The following is a 21534-nucleotide window of genomic DNA, read 5'->3' on the forward strand; positions in this document are numbered from 1 at the left end:
AGTTGCAATGTGTAACCCATTTTAAAATATGTTTTTAATAGGGTGATTATCAAATGGTGCCATTCTGAATAAATTAAAGTCTACAGCAGTTCCCTGACTTTCATATTTCAAGTTCAGTATAATTTACCCTCAAGTCATTTAGGCTAGTTCTTGTATTCTTCGTTTCCTCTCTGCCATTAAATCTCTTTCACAGTTAAATTATCAACCATACAGTACATGGCTGAAACAAGTATAGGTTCCGCCACCCAGAATGCTGATCTCCTTAGAAGATTACACAATTCCTTGTCGGTAAACCTGTTAATCGAAGTAAACTACAATATATTGTTTTGTATTTGTAACAAAAACTCACTGCTTGACACAAAGATAAATCACCAAATGAATCCATGAGGTGGCCAGCTTTAGTTTCTATATGAACTTGGTGGCTGATCTATTGCCTATGGAGTAAATGTTGTGAGAAAAGGTTTAACGGGTCTTGTCTTTTGCATGGAGACATTAAAAGTTCTGCCCATTCAAACATAGCTGTTTTTTTTTTCTTTTTAATCTTCTGATTCTTCTCTGCCATGAAATCTACTTTACATGAAAATAAACAACCAACCACACACTACACCCCTGAACAAATTAACCCACTCAGTCTCTGCCCTACACAGATTATGTTAATTTAGTTTCAGGTGACCAACATTTCCATGTGAATACAGTATGACTCGTTCACTTCATCACACCCACCAGAGTTTGTGATAATGCTGATGATTTGGGACCACGTGAGCAAAGCAGACACCGCAAATAAAGAAAGACTAAAATCAAAGTTTCACTGAAATTTTTATGAGGCATATTGCTCAAGAAACAATCCCCATTTCTATTCTACCTACACAAACACACGACAGTCTGTGTCTTCACAGATACAGTTTCAAATCACTTTTGGACAGAAATGAGTTTGCTTTTGGTGTCAATAAACAACAGATGGAAGAAATGACCACAGAATTGATCAGAATGAACTTGCATCAAATCTGCATTTTTTTTTATTTTGGGTTGCTTTGTACGGAATTATGTGTTAATATCTAAATGATTTGTGCATTTATTGACACTTAAGTAACAACTCTTGCTCCATTAATCCACATTACAGTACTTTTTAAAGTCATAAAGGATTGTTTTCAGATGACCCAAAAACTGTTCCCTCTTGACTCTTAAAAGGAAAGGCAAAGCCGTCACATCAACAGCGTTGTGTTGGTTGTTATCCGTGTCTCAAACAAAGGCATCTGCATGGAACTACATGAAATACTGATGAAGAGAGTTTACTTTAATGCTACATAAGCCTTGTAGTATTGGAGCAAAGAGGAGCTACAGCATAAAGTGCGAAAACCAACAAAAAAAAAGAAATCTCAGCCTCTGTCTTAATTATGTTGTTCTTTGTTTAGAGATAATTCCTGATAAATATCAAGTATTAACTGTTTGTTCATATGAGGACAAAAAGGGTAGGAAAAAAAAACTCAGATGGTAGTTTTCTCTGAAAACTGAGTTCATTTCACCTTATTTGAAGCTACCCAGTAATTTATATTCCCAGCTATGGTACCCAAACCTCTTAAAAAAAACTACAAACTACACTGAACAATCTGTTTATCTGAGGATACTGCAGCTTATGCCAAGTCCCGTCCATCCTACACACCAAATTATAATCAATTTTGCTGCCATTACTTGTCCCTAAAAAGAAATCCCTTATTTCATACAAACAGATGATCAATTCTGACCAAATATTTGGAATTTCTGTAAAAAGGGGATGAAATTAAAAAACTTTGGCAGTTTTAAAAAAAAAAAAAAGCATGTCACTACAAAAAAACCACCAAACAAACAACAAACCCAAGAGCTGCCAAAATAGGATGGCTAAAGACAGATGATGTCAACCGCATGTATCAAATGAGATGCGACCAAGCAACCATGTTTGTTTCGCGCAGAAGCCCCAGATACCATGTCTTGGTCTGGTTAATGCAGTGATGCCATGTTATATGTAAAAAAGGAAAAACACTTGTAATAAAAAAAAAAAAAAGTCAAAGTAACCTCATCAAGATTTTTATTAGTTGTAGTAAAATCACACATCTACCTAGCAGGTTTTCATCCCATCAGTCCTTTTATCTAGACTAACTATAAGAGTGAAGGCCTTTAAGATACTGAAAATGTTGATAGTCCATGTGCTTGAATGAATCAGATCAAAGAACTTCTAGCCACATCTAAAACAGTCTGAAAGAAGAAAAGCCCAGTTTCTGTGAGATAAAAATGGGAGGGTGCACTTGGTCATCTAGTTGAATGGGGAGTGTTGAAGGGCCTCTCAGGTCTCTCAGAGGGGGGGGGTACTGGATCACAGCTCCACTGGTGCTCTGAGCTGGCCTGGTCACAGATGATTGGACGATGGGCCATATTTGATCTTGTTAATACTAAGAAAGGCCATCCGACTGATCACATGATGTAGACCTTCTCCGCCTGAGAGAAGTCGAAAACTTCTTTGGTTCTGGGACACACCACTTTGTCGTCTTGGCGAATGGAAAGAAGAGACTATTGGGCAGAAAATCAGCAGAACAAACATGAGTTTTATATGATTTTGTCTAACCTCCATACTGCACTTCAAATATTGACAGAGACAGCTTTTCTCTATGGCTGACCCTCTCCCAGTGTACTTACATTATAGCCGTAGACATATCCATTCGGCAGCATCATGGGAGGGTTGTTTTCATTCATGACCTCCCCAGAGATCTTACAGACTAGTCTGGAATTGGCACAATGGGCCATAGGTAGTGGCTGAGCCAATTTGTTAAGAGATTTACTGCACACTGGGCAGTCTGGGTTTTTGGAGGTTCCATCCTCCTTGTAGCATTGACTAAGATGGGCGTTAAGGACCACAATTAATGTCTTTTTGTAAAACATCTTCTGTAAAATAATCCATATTTTGGAAGTTTAAAAACTGATCTGCTAGTAGGAACAAAGGATACGGTGTCTTGATGGCAGATAGGCCAGCCTGTAGGGTGATGGTGAAGACGGAGTTGTTTCCCAGCTGGTGCAGTCTGTAGTTGTCATATCGAAACTGCTGGATCAGCATCTTCCAACGGGCTGGATCCAAAAGATCCTGATGCAACAGAAAGAACGCAAGACAAAGGGGAGAACTTTACATTCTGACAAATCAAGTCAGTTCACCACAGGGGAGTTCCCAACATCCAGAGCAACGATTCATACTGAGGTATGAAAAAAAGTGCTTGAGCACATTTAAGATAGAATATGACATGTGTTTAACATGTTGATACACTTTTGTGTGTGAGCCACAACAAGCTCTGCAAGATAAAAGGCACATTTAATGTAGTTACAATAAAGATCACAATGTTGGCCTTGAGTATCAATTAAAAGAAATTTAAAATTGAACAATTCTACGAGGTGCTTCTTTTGTAAAACAAAAAAACTGATTAATAGCTTCCTGCTTCCCAAATACAACTGGGGTTTAAGGAAAGAGTCTTTAAAAGTGTCATGCAGATTAACTCTTATTCAAGTTACAACTACAGCTTTTAATTAGCAGTAACGGATGGTGGGAACTTAACTTATTAGGCCTGATTGTATTAACATGTAGCTTAATATTTTCAATCGAGTCACTGAGGAGAAAAACAGGTCAGTCTTCTATGAAGATGGACTAGTAGGATTTTAGTACTACATATGAAAAAAATGATTAATCTTCCATCTGAGCAGAAAAAATAAAATAAAATAAATATTCGTACGTAGAAAGAAACACTGATGGTACAATCCTACAGGTCAGAGATGACTTAAAGAGGGAAATGAGTTTATCTCAATTTTAAGGCAACACAGGCCCTCTGGTGGCCCATCTGCTGCTACAACACATTGTCTCTCCGCTTAATCATCGTTACTTGTTTGCATCAAACAAATATAATACTGATAATCATAACACAGAAATGTTACTCATAACCACGATGAACACAGAATGTAAATGCAGTTCCTTTAAATAACGTGGTATTTCAGAGAGGTCCGTTAACAGCTCTGCCTAAAATGTTACTGAAAATCCCATGTGTTCAACAGAAGTCTCACACAGTAACATTTAATCAGTACAAGCAGCGGGTGTTACCTTATATGGTGAGATGTGTGTATCTGATGGGAAGGCCAGCATGCCCATCACCTGCCGGACCTCATCCAACTGTCCTCCTTCTGCTTGGCTGAAGTGCTTCCTTGCATGTCTGGTACACACAGGGACCCAAAAACTCAGTGACAGACAGTCTGAAATAAGAAGCTGAAATATATTGACCACAATAATGGTGAAAAGAAAAAGTGGTGAAGTAAGTGTAAGGTGTGTGTGTGTGCTGTGGTTCTTGTCAAGTACCGGACTGCATCCATGCGCTTGTTTTGTCTGATGAGCTCTATGAACTCCTGGATTCTCAAACTGAACTCAAGACAGCTCTGACAAAGAAAGAGACAAAAGTTGCCGTTAAGTTTCAACAACTGAACAAGCTGCTGGGTTCATCTTTTCCTCTTCATGGAGTGGAAAAAGAGCAGATAGGGAACAGATTCATTTCATGCAAATCCTGCCGTTCTGGTGAGTTCTAAACTTTTGAGGAAAAAAAACCCAAACATTTATCTGATCACTATACCACTTTACGTGGAGTCGTTCAGTCTCACGTCCCTGTAGGGCATGGGTCCAAGTGTCTTTGCTCACAAAAATTAACCCACAAATTACACTCCTTGTGTCAGTAAAAGTGTATTTCAGTACATGTGGCTTGTAGTAGAAAAAGCTTTGAATTTCACAGAAGAGAAAAGAGCCATTAAACTGCAGCCCATTTAGTGTGGCTGGTAGAAATAAAAAAAATAGTTTTTCTAAGCATTATTCTGAACTCTACTGTTTGCATTCTTGTTTAAAAGCATAATCCCAAGATCTGTGTGTCTATTTGTTTCCACTCAGTTTTAATCCTTCTGGGGCTGAATATGCAAGTACAGATTGTTAAAAGAGTAGAAATATATAATGAAGGCTTTCTGAAGGGCTCATGTATCTCATTTCTTCACTGTAGCGTTTTAGCTGTATATGATAATAACTCCAAACAGTATTAAAATGCTTCATGACACATCATCTGGAACAGGATGACTTAAGTAGTTAAAAAGCAAACAACGTCCCCAACAGGGATTTGAGGTAAAATCCCTGATAAAAATGTTTTTAAGTGACGGGCATCAGGCCTACTCTTTAGGAAACACAAATGAATGATTTCTAAAACCCAATTGAATTCATATGAACTACCTTCATCTTGCGGAGGCGAGACTTGTTGTCATGGCACCAGGCCAAGCAAGTGGCTGTCTCCTGTCTCTCCAGAGACTCCTCCACCTCCTTTGCTGTGAGAAACATCTCAATGTTCACAAGATCCTAAGAACACAACATAAGTGACACAGACAAATAGGGAATAAGAAGAAAAGAACTAAGCTTTTGCTAAAAGTGAACCAAAAGTCACAGAAGCACAAACACACTTGTTTTATTTGAACTCTGAGAATACTTAATTACTCATAATGACTTTATGAAGATATTGGACATTCACATGGAAATAGTTACCTCTATACCGCTCTGTCTGGCCAGTTTGACCGCTGTGTTGTAGTAGCCACAGCGCAGCAGATGCTCCACCATCATGCGGTCCATGCGTTTCTTCTTCCACAAGTTGACTGAAGCCGGCTGGTCGCTGCTGTGCTCCTTTAGGTGCTCGATGCGCCGCTTACACAGCTTGGCGCTCTCATCTTCTGCTTGAATTGACTCTGCAGCCTGCAGGAAACAGAAACAGAAGTTACAAAAATGCAGCCTGTAAAAATACATTCAGTGGATCTTGTACTGCTACATTTCCTGCATGAGACTTTAGACAAAGATAACTATGCAGAAATCACCTAAGATAACAGTTTTATGACACGCAGAGTGTACTAGAGTTGGTATTAGAACTGGAGCAAATTTTGAACACAAAAGCCAACCAATGTGAAACCCTGAAAACAATTCCAGCCTGACTTTAGTAAAGATCTTAATAATCACTGACTTTCTGTGGAACAGAAAGAGGACTATTCTGTATTGGTGTATAGTGGAAAGTCAATATATACTGCTTTCATTATTCTACAAAAAAAAAAAAAAGAGGAAGTTTAAGCCAAGTCTTGCCTTGATCCTAATGAGGAATGCAAGATTGCCATCAAATAAAACGCACAAGCTTTGAGCACTCACGAGGACACAATTGGAATAATAAGAGTGAAATATTATGTCTTATGCCTTATTCTAGGAGCTGTTAACATCTCACCTGGCTCTGCTGCCGAAACAATCGGCAACTCAGCCGTTGTCAGGCTGCAAACACATCCCAGTGTATTCATGTGTTCATTTCCTCCTCTGACACAATTTCAACTTTCCAACAGTTTGTAAACTGTTCCACCAAAGAAAATAAAAAGTTGGATTCATTCTATGCAAATGTAAGAAATGCACACAGGTCCTCTGCCTGTCCTCCAACTGAAATATTAGACCACAATCTGGTTCTCCTCACCTCCAACTGTACACACATTGTTCAGCAGCAACCAGTGACCATACGGACTTCAAGAGAAGTAATATCAGGAAGCTGAACTGCACTCCAGTTTTGTGGAGGTGCTGAGAAGCTGAATTGTGGGTGGGGCTCATTAGCATATAAATAGATCTCAGCTCGCTGCATAGTAGGAGAGTCATACAATAGCGAATACCTAAAATCATACACTTTTAAGAAAAAAAAACAAAAAACAATGTTTTGTTCAGGGATCAGGAACAGCTGTAAAGGGATTTATACACTGAAATGATAATAGATATACTATAATAATGAGGTCCAGCTGGATAACATGTTCTGACAGAGTGGAAAAGTGAACAAGTTGTGTTTTGATTGCATGCTTTGTGTCATTTTTGAAACAGTTGCTAAAACAACTTGCCAGACAAACAAGCCACAGAGCCCCCCGGTTTTACCATGATAAAGGACCTGCGGTCACACTGAGGCGCTTCTGTTACACAGTGGCTTTAAAGCCACAACCGAAGCGAGATCCTCTTTGAAGATACAGCTGATGATGTATGTCGGTCTATAACTTTTCTGACATTTTAGCTGATGATTAATCTCCTCACCAGTAACTGTGATTACCTATTAAATTGTCCTTTTTTGATTTCATGCCACTGTTTGGTAGTAAATACTGGGCTCTCGTGTCTCATTTGGCTCAAAACCAAAATGGGTGCACAATGATGCTGTTGTAGAGTTTGCTGCTGTAACTAAATACATGATTATAAAGTAAACAGATGATCAAATAAAATGCTGTCGGTCACATATCAACCTGTTAGACACCTCGAGAGAAACAACTAGAGACATTAAACCAGAGGAGAAAAAGGATGGGTAAAAAGTGCCAAACAATGACTCAAGACTGAATGAGGTAGGGATTTTACTTTTTATATATCATAATCAGCTTATGAATAAATCAAAAGTCCTTGTTCTTTAAAGAGCTGTGCAGTGCGATGACATATGAAGCTAGGCCAGAAAATACCCTCAAATTCAAGTATAGCATCTGCATTTCTGCATCAGAAATGCTAAAATATCACTTTGACAACAACGTCACTGTGTGAGTAATTCTGAGTACAAAACAAGCAACCGCAGTCGAGGGGAACAGAGCTGAATATGTATCCACTCCACTCCCAAATAAAGAGTGGTGCTTGAGCTCCATTTTCATTAAAAACAAAATAAAGACTACATTTAAAAAAGAAAATAAACAAACAGGTGCTTTTTCATTCAATTGTCCATTTGAGGGGATAAAAATACAGTTTCAAATTTCAATCTATAATTTTACATAAAGAAGGATGTTCCTGATAATGTGGATGGGCCCCAACAATGAGCTTAAAATGGCTGCATGTGTTTGCACATTTGTGTGCCTCACCTTCCTCTTCAGGGCGCTGAGTTTCTCCACCACTCCGTCCAGCAGTGACACCACAGAGTCGACCACTGGGAAGCTGCTCAGCGTCTTCTCCAGCTCTGCAACCACCATGGTGACGTGACTCGTCTCCCGGTCGATATTCTTCTGAGCTGCTCTGAAACGCTTGTTCAGTGTCTCGTATGGCACCTGTAAAGACAATTTCACACAATATGAGCCCCCGTGACAGAAGGAGAAAGTATGTGTGTAGTTTGATACATCTGTAATATCATTACAGCTTAACAATGTGGAGACCAGTTTGTCCTGATAAATTAGTTTAGAAAGTGGAGCCGTAATGAGTCATTCATATATTCTCTTTAAAGCTTGCTAATGATTTATACAGAATTGAAGCATTACTACCTTTATTTACACACTTATAACATATCAGCCTTAATCTACACAATCCCCATTCAAATCATTTCTAATATTTTTCTCTTTCAATTTCAGCGCAGTAATCGCTCACAATAGTTTAGCGCTGGAGTCAGTACTCTTCTGAGGTTACAAAGCATAATTCATGATAAGCAGCATTCATAATCACAGTATTTCTACAGAATATATATATATATATATGTATTATTTTATCTGTATTATTCATATTATAAGATTTTAAGCTTACAAGATCAAAGACCGTTATCCAAAAAAACTGACCAAACACAGAGCTTCTCCCTCTAGTCGGGCCAGAGGATTAGTTTGGACATAACTGAACCAGCTCCATGTGACCTTTAAGTTAAGACCAATAGTAAAGCAAGCTTTGATCCACTGAGAGGATTCTTCACTCTCAACTTAGCGCGCCAAGTTAATTTCACAGATCGCTAAGACTGAAGAGCAACATTATGTAAATCTGCCTCCATGACTGAATAAATAAATCTCACTGGGGTTCGGGGCATCCATCCTTAAACTGAACAGCACATTGGGACCATATGTCTCATATTTATCTGTGATCCATAAAATATGTGTATGGCTACTGTAAAAGAGGAAAAGAGGTAAAGGAATCAGCTTTACTACAGCTTCTCTGGGATATTCTTTTTATTTTCATGGCTACATTTAGATTATGATTTGCTACTGACATATTTTGATTGGTAAGAAAATATTGATTTAGTTTTTGTATGAATATTTCTCATAAAAAGAGGTATGTGAAGGGCACACCTTGTGGGTTTAAACTGTACCAAGACATCGTGTTTGATGAACCACTGAGTGCACACTGTACCCTACATGTACACATAACATTTCATCTTTGGACTTGTGGCTTCATGCAGCATGACCAGTACCCAACTGTTCTACTTACTGGTGGAGATTTAGCTTTTCCTTCTCTACCAAAGCCAAACATCTCAATGATTTCAGAGCAGGACGCAATCAATGAATACATATACATGGATACCAAAGCTCTGTACACACAAACACAAAGTATTTTGATGACTGCAGATTTTTCTATCATCCACACGCAAAGATGTTTTGGGCACTGAAATCGAACATTATTGAGAACATTTTCACTGACTACTATTGTAATGTGGACCCAGATATGCACCGCTTCACCCTTTGCTTCCTCTGCAGCAGTAAACTAAACTAGCCAACCTCAACAATGTGCAGTTAAAAGTCGACTATATTAAGGAACAGAGGCGTCAGGATGCATTATGGAGTACACAAAACAACGCTAATATGATGCAGAACCCAACAGTTTAGGTGAACACAAATGTTCACACCATCTCCATCCAGCCTCTTGGTAAAATCATCAGCACATCAGCAACTGAGACAATATGAAAGTGTAGTAGGAAATATCCCAGAGGATTTACTGCTTGTGTAAAAGTTAGCAAGAGTATGAGCTGGTAAGAGCTACTGCTTTATTTCCTCTCTGTTGGTCTGCATGTTGCCACAAATACATGCAGCACTGACATAGACACAACAAGGAGCCTCATCCGCTGTATTCTTAAAGAATACACAGCGATGTCCAGTTTAACTTCTGCATCATGTCTCGCCTTAAGTGATCTACAGACAATGACATCTTTGTACACTCACTCTCAAATTTCTAGCCGTAAAGCGCATCTCCAGCTGAAAGTTACCCGCTGGGAAACATATGAACAACGAATGCAGAGCAAGTCTGGACCAAAATATCCACACTTTCACATGAAGAACAGCTTCTCTCTGAATAAAGCGGTTATTCAGTCAGCGATGCTGGTTAACATGCACTCTTATTGGGACACTTTTCATTAACTATTTCACACTCATTCTGTTGATTGTTAACAGAAAACAGAAACAGCCTTTTAAAACAAAAATTATCACTATGCAATGACATAATGTTGGCAAGTATACAATTAAAAAATTGTGCCCAAACCTACAAAAACGTATACAGCATGTATAGCAAAGGGCATTTTAAGATGAGTTCAAAACTCCTAATTTCTTTAAAACATGACTGGCTGCTATATTTGGTGGATCATCCTTTCACCTTTATCTAAATGAGAGGAACCATGACCACACTTCAAATCTTTCTGAAGGCACTAGACTGGCATTGTAGGAGTATTGCCTTTTATGATTTGTTGAGAAGGGAATCAGCTTGCTAACAAAAGAGATGTTGAGAGGCCCAATCCAAATGGTCACCCTTATTCATTAACAATAATTAGATAATAACAATCATCACATAGCTCTGGTAATTAATAGCAAGTCTGAACAGTTTAAAAAAAGCAGTTTAAGGGGCCAACATTTAGGTTAATACTTAAGAAACCAAAGGCCAAAACAGATTATTAGTCATTTTCAGAAAGCCTAGCCCTTTCTGGATGTAAATATATAGTTACTAACGTTACTTTCCTTTAAGAATGCACTGATCTCACAACCACAAGGACATAATATCCACTGTATATTGTATTTTCTTGGTAAGGCGGATTTCTCAGTGTCTGTGTCAGACATCTCTGGGACATTATTATTCTGCTCAACATACCCTTGCATGTAATCACCACAGCTCTCTACATATGTAGACTCCCATTTGATGCCAATTACAACCATCACTCCCATCTTAAAATGGTGCCCATCATTTTACTGCAGCAGACACATCCCCAGACCACGACCATGCGTTTCTCCACAGACATATCTGAACACAGCCAATAAACGTTTCTTTAAATTAATCACGGTAACATTACGCCATGAGCTGCAACCCAAAAGCTGTCAATACATTAGTACTCACAATCGTGATTAAAACGACGGCGCTGTCTTGCTGAACATGAGGCAGCCCGGACTTGTTTGAGCTCGTCTTTTAGCAGTGGTGTCGCAGTAACGTTATGTGGAATGGAGGAGCTGTACGTGTGTGCGGCAGCACACTATGATTTCTCTCACTGGCCATTTTGAAGTGCAGGGAGGCAGCAGCAATGTGATGACACTGCGCTAACTCACAGGGCTGCTTCCCAGCCTCACAGCGCCGGCATCCTGTCTCTCGCCACTGCGATATAACCTCCAATCAACTACAATTTACAGACTCGACCCTCCGGATCGGGTAGGCTATTCAAGTTTTTCACATACGAAGGTGGCTAACACTAATTTAACCCCAGCACAGCGAGCTAACGTTAGCAGGCCAATCACGTCTGCATGTCATTTCTTTGACGTCCTGCCTGGTTTCAGAACGGATGAGCAACCATGTTGTTTAGGCTCTGTCTGGGACGTTATTCACCATACAGTTAACACCATCATTTAAAAGAATCGTTCTCCCTTTTTGAAACAAAGTAAATTAGCATAGCTGCTAAATCCGTTCACACCAATCTGTGTACGGACAGATAATTAGAGACCGTTAAGATGATGTAGCGTTAGGAGAGGTATTCATCAATAACCGACATGCTGCAGTTAACTCTGTAAGGTCCATCTTGTCAAAAACAGGGTAAAACTTAAGGTAACAGCAGTGGGGAATTTGAAGAACTCAAAGCAAAACAAACAAATTAAACCGGGGGACAGAGAGCTAACTAACCACCAGCTATTGTCATGTATCAAACTTCTAGATATTTTCTTTACAAATTCCGGTAGTTACTGGACGCTAGCTAACCGGCTAGGCTAACTGAGCTAACGTTAGCCTCCCTGTCAAGCTCGCTGTCCTCGCCATCTAATGAACAACACATTCATATTCTTCAAACAGCAAGCTAAACATCGTGCATTCTGTAAACATCCCAATCATTAGACTATCAATATATATCGGTCTCTTTATCATTTACCTTGAGGGTGGGATATTCTTGGACTTTGAGAGCCATGGACAGTTGAGATGCTGTCTCCTGCACCGCCATCTTGGTTTTGTGGTTTTCTTGTGGTTGTTTGTGTTTTTTTTCTATCGACTCAGAATGGCCTCGGTGCTCACTACCGCCATCTGGTGACATGGTGTCAGTACTGACCTTTGAGAGCGTGGGCTGCTTTGTTTCTAATATAAATTCATTTGACCATCAAACTGATTACACGATCAATCTAGTGTGGATAAGAAAACAAGTCCCGGTCTGTGGCTCTTTGCTGCATGTCACCCCTCTTTAAGTACTTTCCTGTCCTCTCTCCACTGTAAATAAAGACCACTAGAGCCAACAAAACCTTTCGAAAATAAAGACTTTAAATATAAATATAATATGTTAAATATAAACCAGTTTTCAAAAGAGGAAGGAGAAAAATAACAGAAGAAATAGTCCATAGTTGAGACACTGCATATAACTGTATTGGAGCTTTGAAATTCTATTGCTCTATTTTCAAATATCTGCTCATTTTGGCTTTAATGCCAGCAAATTGCATCACCTTTCATTTTAAAATAACATGCTATAAGCTTTTGGGAGCTGAGGAAATCAACTGCTGTATTGCTTGATATAGGATTTCACAGTTTCCATATCATGAGACCTTCTTTGTTGCATTTTGCAATTCACAATGCGGCAAATGCTTTTAGTGTATGACGGGTCCCGACTGCAGGCAGTTTCGCATCAGGACCCTTATAGTACGAAGTCATGCTGTTGTAATATGTGCAGAATGTGCTTTGGTACTCTCTTGTTGACCTAAGAAAGATCTTCTCTGAATAAGATCTTATCTATATGGCAATATGTAGCTCCAAAACCTGTATTCAGAATTCTAATAAGGCCTTTGGGCTTTGCCTACTATGAAATATTATATAATAATCATATGTAAAATATATTATGAAATCTCCATAGTCATTATAATTTTACATTGAGAAAATTAAACGTTTTGCTAACACTGACGTTTACAGAGAGATGAGCTCCTCCCCATTTTTACTTCTCAAAGACTTAGCGTTTCTCTGGGATGCTCTTTTTTTGTCCAGTCCTCTTACTAACACATATTTGATTAACTTAATTAGTTATGAGGTGTTTCAATGAGTGTGTTGTCAGGCATTAAAGTCCAAATAAGTAGTTGCTTTACAAAAAAAAATACAGGGTACAGAAAATGGATAGATGGTATCCAAACGTTTTTTTTTCCCCACACAAATCAAAAGTAGCTGTCGTTCCAAAATCTGTGAACATCAACGGCAAAAAGTTAAACCAGAAGCATCAAAATTTACTTTGAGATATTTCTGTAATCAAATAACTGATTGCATCAAACAAACAGTGACCTAATCTGCCCGTACATTAAACTGTGTTGTTTCTCCTCAGTTAGATGCATTTGATCATCCGTATCATGCAGAGGTGAGTTTCAGCCCAGTTTGACTTATTCTATTTACATACAGTAGAAAGGAAATCAGACCAGACCAGAGAAGACAAGATTTCAACCACAAATAATCGACAGAGCAGATAACAGCGGCTTGTGATGCTAAAACGTGTTATTCTACTGGTTATCTGACCAAACAACTGAGTCAATGTTTCAAAACAGAAAGGACATTTTCAAGAAAAACATTATAAATCAGATTACACTTTTAATCCAAGGGAACTTCTGCCATTCAAACATTAAATCTTCAGTCAAAATCAATCAAATTATTTATATCAGAATCAGCCGTTACATTCATATTCCTCAGTAGTGTCCATTCATTTAGAATTCAATCTGAGATTTCAGGGACATCCACCTATGATAAAAGCTATGTAGAAAATAAATTATTTTTAATTGAATAAAAACTGATAACCTTTAAATGCATCATGTTTTTATGTAATAACAGCCAACAATACAGAAGTAGTGCAGTCTTCAATTTAATTAAATTCAATTCAGTTTATTTAGCGCCAAATTACAACAAATTTAATCTCAAGGCACTTAAATAATATAGTCCAATTCAAGCCAATTGGAATTCAATTCATTGTAATCATAATCCAATGAAATCCAATTAATTACTTTCAATATAGAGTCAATTCAAAAACAATATCCTAGCTAAGGAAACCAACAGATTGCACTGAAACTTGTCTTCAGTCCAATCTCCCTTCCTGAGCGTGCTTGTGGCGACTGTGGAAAGGAACGACTTTCTTTTAACAGGAAGAAACCTCTGGCAGAACCAGACTCAGGAAGGGTGGCCATCCGCCTCGACCAGCTGGGGTTTGAGAAGACCAAAAAGAGGGGGAAAAAACACCATAACACCATTCAAAGGATACCTGTTGGAACAGGGAAACACAAGTTAATAACCACAAAAATGTCACATGTACATAATATCATTTTAGAAATTAAACAGGGGGAAAAAGAGAGCAAAGTGAGGAAAGGTGTGACAGATGAGGTCCCCCAGCAGTCTAAGCCTATAGCAGCATAACTATGGGATGTTTCAGGATCACCTGAGCCATCCCTAACTATAAGCTTTATCAAAAAGGAAAGCTTTAAGCCTAATCTTTAAAGTGGAAAGGGTGTCTGCTTCCTGGACATTTACTGGCAGCTTATTCCACAAGAGAGGGGCCTGATAACTGAAGGTTCTGCCTCCCATTCTACTTTTAGAAACTCTGGGAACCACAAGTAAACCTGCAGTTTGGGAGCGAAGTGTTCTGTTGGGGAAATATCTTACAATGAGATCTTTAAGATATGATGGAGCTCGGTCATTAAGAGCTTTATATGTGAGGAGAAGAATCTTAAATTCTGTTCTGAATTTAACAGGGAGCCAATGAAGAGAAGCTAAAACTGGTGAAACATGATCTGTTTAATTTCTCAAATGATATTATGTACATGTGACATTATTGTGGTTATTAACTTGTGTTTCCCTGTTCCAACAGGTATCCTTTGAATGGTGTTATGGTGTTTTTCCCCCCTCTTTCCCCTCTTTTCTGTCTTCTCAAACCCCAGCTGGTCGAGGCGGATGGCCACCCTTCCTGAGTCTGGTTCTGCCAGAGGTTTCTTCCTGTTAAAAGGGAGTCGTTCCTTTCCACAGTCGCCACATGCATGCTCAGGACGGGAGATTGGACTGAAGACAAGTTTCGGTGCAATCTGTTGGTTTCCTTAGCTACGATATTATTTTTTCAATTGGCTTTATATGAATTAATTGGATTATGATTACAATGAATTGAATTCCAATTGGCTTGAATTGGACTATATTATTTAAAGTGCCTTGAGATGACAATTGTTGTAATTTGGTGCTATATAAATAAAACTGAATTGAATTGAATCTCTCCTGTTAGTTCTGATCAGAACTCTGGCTATGATGGCCGCATTTATCTTCCTCTAAGCTGCTGTCAACATACTGCCATTGGCCACCGTCCAGTACCAGGTTGTGTTGATTGGCTGGAAACAACTGTGGTCACATACAACTGGCCCATTATCTGCTATACGCCACTCCCCCCTCACACACACCCACACTCACACAGCTTTGGAACAGTGGGCCTAGACAGGAAAGTGATGCAAGGTTTGCCATATTTTTTTTGCTCCATATCGAGTACTTCCTGTATGTAATCTGTGTGTGTGGCTATGTTTACGCCTTGCCTCTACAGTGTGTTAAATATCTGATGAGATTGCTCATTGCAAAGCCAAATAAGGGGAAAATAGCTGTGTGTGTTTATAGTAGTTAATTTATTTAAGTGTGTGCAGTGTTTGCTGTCAGTTCATGAAATTTCTAGAAACTATTATAAATGTTTCTCTAAAAGGATTTTGACCAGAGACATTTTGAATTTTGGTGCAAATAAACTAGAAAGAAGTCATTTGAACTTAATTCTGATCATCATTTGTCAAAAAAAAAGGACTTTATGAAAGATGAGGAAAAATATCCAACCATGATCAGGAAATTAGGGCCATAAAGCTGAACAGAGGCTCTTTTTGTGTCTCAAAACATATTTCATCATAGCATACGTGACAAATTGGAAAATCTTAACTCCACCTTTGCAGCTCTTTTTTCATTTGAAGACTTTGCCAACAGTGCATTTACAAGGTTTCAGAGCACATGGTTTCTGTTTTTTCCTATTTAGAACTGGATTTAAAAGTTTCTCATTAGAAATAGCAGACAGATGCAATCAAAGTTGAACTACTCTGAGACGTTACTTTCAGTATTCAATCTTTGCAACTCTCTTATATTAGAGATTAACTGGTAAGCAGATTTACTGAATAATTAAAAGAAAAAATGGACAATTAAAAAAACTGGAGAGCACAAAATAATTTATACTCATGCAAACTCTTTTTCCTATCGAATTTCAACTGCTGGCTTGCTGGTCTGATGCCTGCTGCATGTTACATAAGCATGTGACAAAAGTGACAGTTTTTACCTCCTTTTTTAAAAAATGTATCCATCATCGCACCAATCGAGCGGTTCTTCTGATTGCAAACGCATTTTTTCTGCTAAAACAATCTCAGTCTTCAGACCAAACAGTTTTAGAGGCTTGCTGAGGAAACTGGATGTTTGCTATATGTTTACATTATTTATTTGCTTTTATAATGTAAGTTTTTGGTGCTGCATTAACTCGCTGAACAAATCACTGTCTGTCATGCAAGGTTCCCTTCATGCTGCAGGATAAACTCCTCTGTGGTTGGAGGTCAAAATAACAAAATAACACTGCAAATGAAGACGGGGATTACTTCATCAAATAATAACAAGAACTATGAAAAAGTCACATTGAAGTTGAAATGCTTCCTTACCACCAGTATTGTCATCAGTTCTCTTTACAGATTCTGGCTGGACCACACCAAAATGTTAAGATTATTCTGTTAACCATTTGCAAAATCTTATTGTACTCCTCTTTTGTTGTGATCTCATTTACTTTGACAACGTCTCCTGGCCCATAGAACTGATTGCTGACCAAAAGCTTCTTTCTTTGTCTAAGGCCAGTTGTGTAAGCTTTTATATGTCCATCTTGGTGAAGTGCCTGATGCAGTGTCTGCTGGAGTATTTGTCTTAAGACGCTGATACCAGATTTGCTCCAACTCACCACAACGGCTTTGTTGGTGTTCCTTGGACCTTGGAATGTTACTTGAAAAAGGGACAACATGAAAATTCTGGAAGAAAACATCAAGTTGTCTAATGAAAAACTTGCTCTTGAGCAGCACTGGACCTTCCAACAAGAGAATGATCCAATAAATCCAGCAAAAGCAGTCAATCTTTATTTGTTTATTAATCTGGAGCCACTGATATACAAGATATTTTCTTCCAGACATAAAGATATATAGGCCATACAAAATCAATTACACAAACATTTCACCTCCGGTTAATCTCTGAATCAGCAACGAGGACAGTCTGTAAGACCCTCAAAGATAAGAAAAGAGGAGACTGTCTGTAGGCTGGTAGGACTGATGAAATATGAATGCACCTAATGAACATTTAAAGAATTAACAGGGAAAAATAACATTATTTTGGTAGCAAGAGTCCAGATTCATGGCATTGAAACTTTTTTAACCTCAAAGACCTGGAGATTGTTACAGATAAGAAAAGTCATCCTAAATCTTGGTGATTTGGCAAAGGTATGAACAATTTTGTCCTATATATTCTTGATGGTAGCGTCCTAGAGCCCTATTATACATTTAAAAAACAAAACAGATAAGCATAAAGATAGCAGGCATCCTTCAAACTATGTGGTTCATGGTTAGCATCCAAACTTAAAATCCAGAGGAACATCCTAACTGAATTTATTACTTTTAATTTGATGAGCTCAACTGGCCAACATAACCTCATTCCAGCATTTGAAATGTCAGGAATTGCTACCTTATTTGTCTGATAGTAAACTGAATCTTTGAGTTTTGTAATGTTGGTCAGAAAAGTGAAAACAACACTTTGTGGGTTAGACAGGAATTCCAAAATTCCTAAATTCAGATCTGGATCCAAAAATTTGACCACTTTTAAGATTTCTAAGTGTGATTAGATTGATTCAAAGCCTTTTACAGTACAGTCACCAGAGCAGGACCAATCAAAATAAAAATCACAACATGGAGGCAACTTACCCAAAAAGCCTCCCATTAATCAACTTATTAATATTAATAATCTGTCTTTGTCACTGATAAGGGTCCTGACAAAACTTTTAGCTCAATAAAACTGTTTCTTTAATATATTCTCATAGATTAAAAAGCCTACAAAAATTCCTGGAGGGTGTCTGGACAAATCTGAACAAGGGTGAGCTTAGACATCAGATTGTGGTCTGATTGTGTTTTCTAAGAGGTCACAACCATCTACAAGCATCTGGCTACAAAAAAATGTAGATGGGTGTAGATAATATATTTTGGTGTGTGTGTAACTCAGTCACACTAACACTTAGAGTGAGTTTAGAGTGCAGCTTTTAAAGAGACCATAATCAACCTTTATTCCAATGCGGTTGCCGAATATTTACTTTGAGTATGCCATGAACAGGCATTTTAAGCAAATCTTTGCTGAATGGAAAATTGTTAAGCCAGCATCCATCATCCTAAGACTGTATCTTATTTTTTTGAAGAGTCAGACAGCAAACAAGGGCCATAACAAAACCAGTTTGTGGTTATGTGGTATATTCATCACACCTGTCACCATGAACAGTTCTGCATGCTTTACTTCTTATCCTTTTCCTCTTACCTTATTCACCCTTATCCCTCCGCTCAGCTCTTCTGTTCTCCTCATCTACCCCTCCATCGGCTATCTGCTCATCTCTCCTGTTGGTGCCACCTATTCTACCTCCTTTCCCTCTTTTATCCTCCCTGCCTTCCACACGCTTCACGCCTGCAGGAAACATCTCCGCCTACAGGAGATAAGACAGTGACGTTCTTTCTTCTCTGTAATGGCACCAGCAATGTTCTGCAGTTTACTGTCAGCATCCACAAATTCAATATCTGCCTGCATGTTTGTGTTTGCTGCCTTTGTGATGGCTGTGTTTGTAGCACCAGCATATTTTGTTGTGTGTGTGTTGCCAACACGTCAGCAGCATTATTTCACATCATGTGTATCTGCATTTGATTGTGTACCACAATACATTTGTTTTGCCTGCAACTGCTTGTGGGAACGTGATTGTATTGTGCTTGAACTGCTGTGCATGTGCAGGCGTGTATCCTTGTAATTACTTGTGTGTGCGCGTGTTGGTGATAGCTCCAGGTCTAGTTGGCTGTCAGTCTTGATAAGTCCAGCGGTTGGGAGGCGTTGGTCAGGGCTGCTGCTTGTCTGGCCTCCGCGAGGTGGATCTGCTGAGAAGGAGTAGAGCCATTAGACACGCTGCAGTGACTACAGAGAGAAGATTTAGAGTGTGGGAGGGGGTGGATGGAGATGTATGATGAGAAAGCCTGAGATGGATAAAGAGAGTGAAAGAGATGCGGGAATGAGGAGAGGGGGTGAGGTTGGGTGGGGTTGATGGAGTGTGAACAAGACTGAGGGAGAAATGGGGAGGGAGAGCAGACAGAGAGCAAGATGGTAAGGTAAAAGAGTTGCAGGTAAAGACAGAAGGGAGGAGGCAAAGGGGAGGTGACAATTGATGAGGGGTGAGGTAGAGAATATGTGAATATGTGATGAAGAAGAGCAAGAAACGGTGTGTCGGGAGTGATAAGCAGAGGACAGGGTGTAACTACTCAATATTCACCCTCACTCCAAAGGCTTGTAATTATCAGTGAACACAAGAAAGACTGAAGTGTGAAATGAAATAAACACATCTCTCCTTCAGAACTCTTTTCCTGTGGTGTTAAAACAGTCCAGATGCTGCGTCTCTAAACTGCCTTCTCTCTCTTCCCTCATTTAGAACCAAACATGCTTCACATTTCCTCTATCTCCCGGGAACATTTGGCTCTTGGGCATGAGCTAGTTCGAGTGGAGTTGCCTATGTCAAGAAAAATGTGTCTGTATCGTCCCACAAATCTGACACCAGGTTGTCAGTTTGAATTTGGTCAAAGAACCAAAGCACCTGTAACACATTACTTTTAGTATTTGCAGCTTGAATGGTCATAAATAATGCTTTAGGATGCTAGTTTCTGGGTATTATTATCCGCATATCATGTGATGACAGGTTTAGTATAACAGAGATATTTATCAGTTAAGAGCCTAAGCAGTGTAGCTACTAAACAGGCAAAGATAGCTATGTCATTATTTTCTATTTGATGTAACATGGTTACTGAAGCAAGATATTAAACCTGCTTTAGTGCTTCTTCTTCACACTTCCAAGGAGTTTATATACACTGAAAATTTCAATATATCATCCCATATAAATCTCCAAATCCTATAGCAAATTACTAAAGTAGCTATTGGGAGCTAGCCATAATTTATTCTTTAGTACACAGGGTTGTTCTATCTTTAAATAGAATATTTTTGGACTAGCTATAGTGCAGGGGTGAAAAAGAAAATCTACAAAATATAAAAGTATGGAGAGGTTCAAGTCTGTTCAAGCTTTACAGTACAAAATAAATCAAAGCAACAGTTATTAGTCATTTGTCAGTGTAAAAAAGTGACTGTGTAGAATTAATGCTCTGGGCAGGAATGACCCCCTGGATTTTTTTTTTTTTTGCTATAGCAGAGCTGAAGAAGCCTCTGACTGAACACACTGTGTTTGGTCACTGTTTTATGTAGAGGGTGAGTTGTGTTGCCCATCATGTTGAGCTGCAACTCTTGGTTGCAAGATGGTGCAGTAGTTAGGGCTGTCACCTCATAGCAAGAAGGATCTCTGCTGGAGTCTTTCTGAGTTTGCATGTTCTCTCTTGGTATTCCAGCTTCCACCCACCACCCCAAAACACGCATGTTAGGTGATTCTAAATTAACCCTGGGAGTGAGTGTGAAAGTGCCTGGTTGCCTTGTGATAAACTGGCGATTTGGCCATTTGCACCCCCCTCCCCCCAAAAAATGCAATTCAATTGTTCTTTAGTCTTTCAGAAAAGAATGAGACTGTCATGATTTCTCCATCTGCTGTGAACACTGTTAGGCAAAGACATGCCTTTCTACACATCTCTGTGTCTGAATGGTCTAGGTGCACCCATTATTATTTATAGTTACGGAAAAAACAATCGTATTTAAGTGGCACTAAATTCAGGATAAAGCAACAGTGCTCATGTAAGTGTGTCTTAAGGGAATGCCTTTACGTGGAAACAGCTGGAAAAACATGCCAGCACATCCCTCTCAGATAGAAAATGTTGTGAACTTACCTTACAGAGCTACAACTATTCCCAGACAGTATCACGCATGCTTACTTTGTTACATGACCCAAACGTTCATTTAAACCTGCCATTTTTTGTATCCAAGTTGCAGTTTCCAACAGAGAAGGATATTTGAATAACATGCAGATAGAGGAAATTAAAGAGAATTCTGCTTGAAAAAAG

At 38.8% G+C, this 21534-nt stretch overlaps 2 protein-coding genes across 2 annotated transcripts in view; one reads left to right on the plus strand and one right to left on the minus strand.

Annotated features, from left to right (window-relative positions):
- Positions 1–797: 797 nt before the first annotated feature.
- maea (macrophage erythroblast attacher, E3 ubiquitin ligase) lies at positions 798–12241 on the minus strand. Its single transcript, XM_072395320.1, has 9 exons — positions 12138–12241; positions 7921–8103; positions 5573–5776; positions 5267–5389; positions 4361–4437; positions 4109–4217; positions 2976–3109; positions 2668–2863; positions 798–2541 (listed from the first exon to the last, which is right to left on the minus strand). The coding sequence occupies exons 1-9, from the start codon at positions 12204–12206 to the stop codon at positions 2446–2448; spliced, it is 1191 nt and encodes a 396-aa protein (XP_072251421.1). The 5' UTR covers positions 12207–12241; the 3' UTR covers positions 798–2445.
- The window catches only part of LOC140317808 (C-terminal-binding protein 1), a 34175-nt gene continuing 23927 nt past the window's right edge, over positions 11287–21534 (plus strand). The window contains exon 1 of the mRNA XM_072395315.1: positions 11287–11431. The gene's annotated coding sequence lies outside the window, so the exon portion shown is untranslated. The remainder of the gene's footprint in view (positions 11432–21534) is intronic.

Source organism: Leuresthes tenuis, unplaced genomic scaffold (assembly GCF_036924035.1).
Source record: "Leuresthes tenuis unplaced genomic scaffold, fLeuTen1.0.hap1 SCAF_11, whole genome shotgun sequence".
Classification (NCBI taxonomy): Eukaryota; Metazoa; Chordata; class Actinopteri; order Atheriniformes; family Atherinopsidae; genus Leuresthes; species Leuresthes tenuis.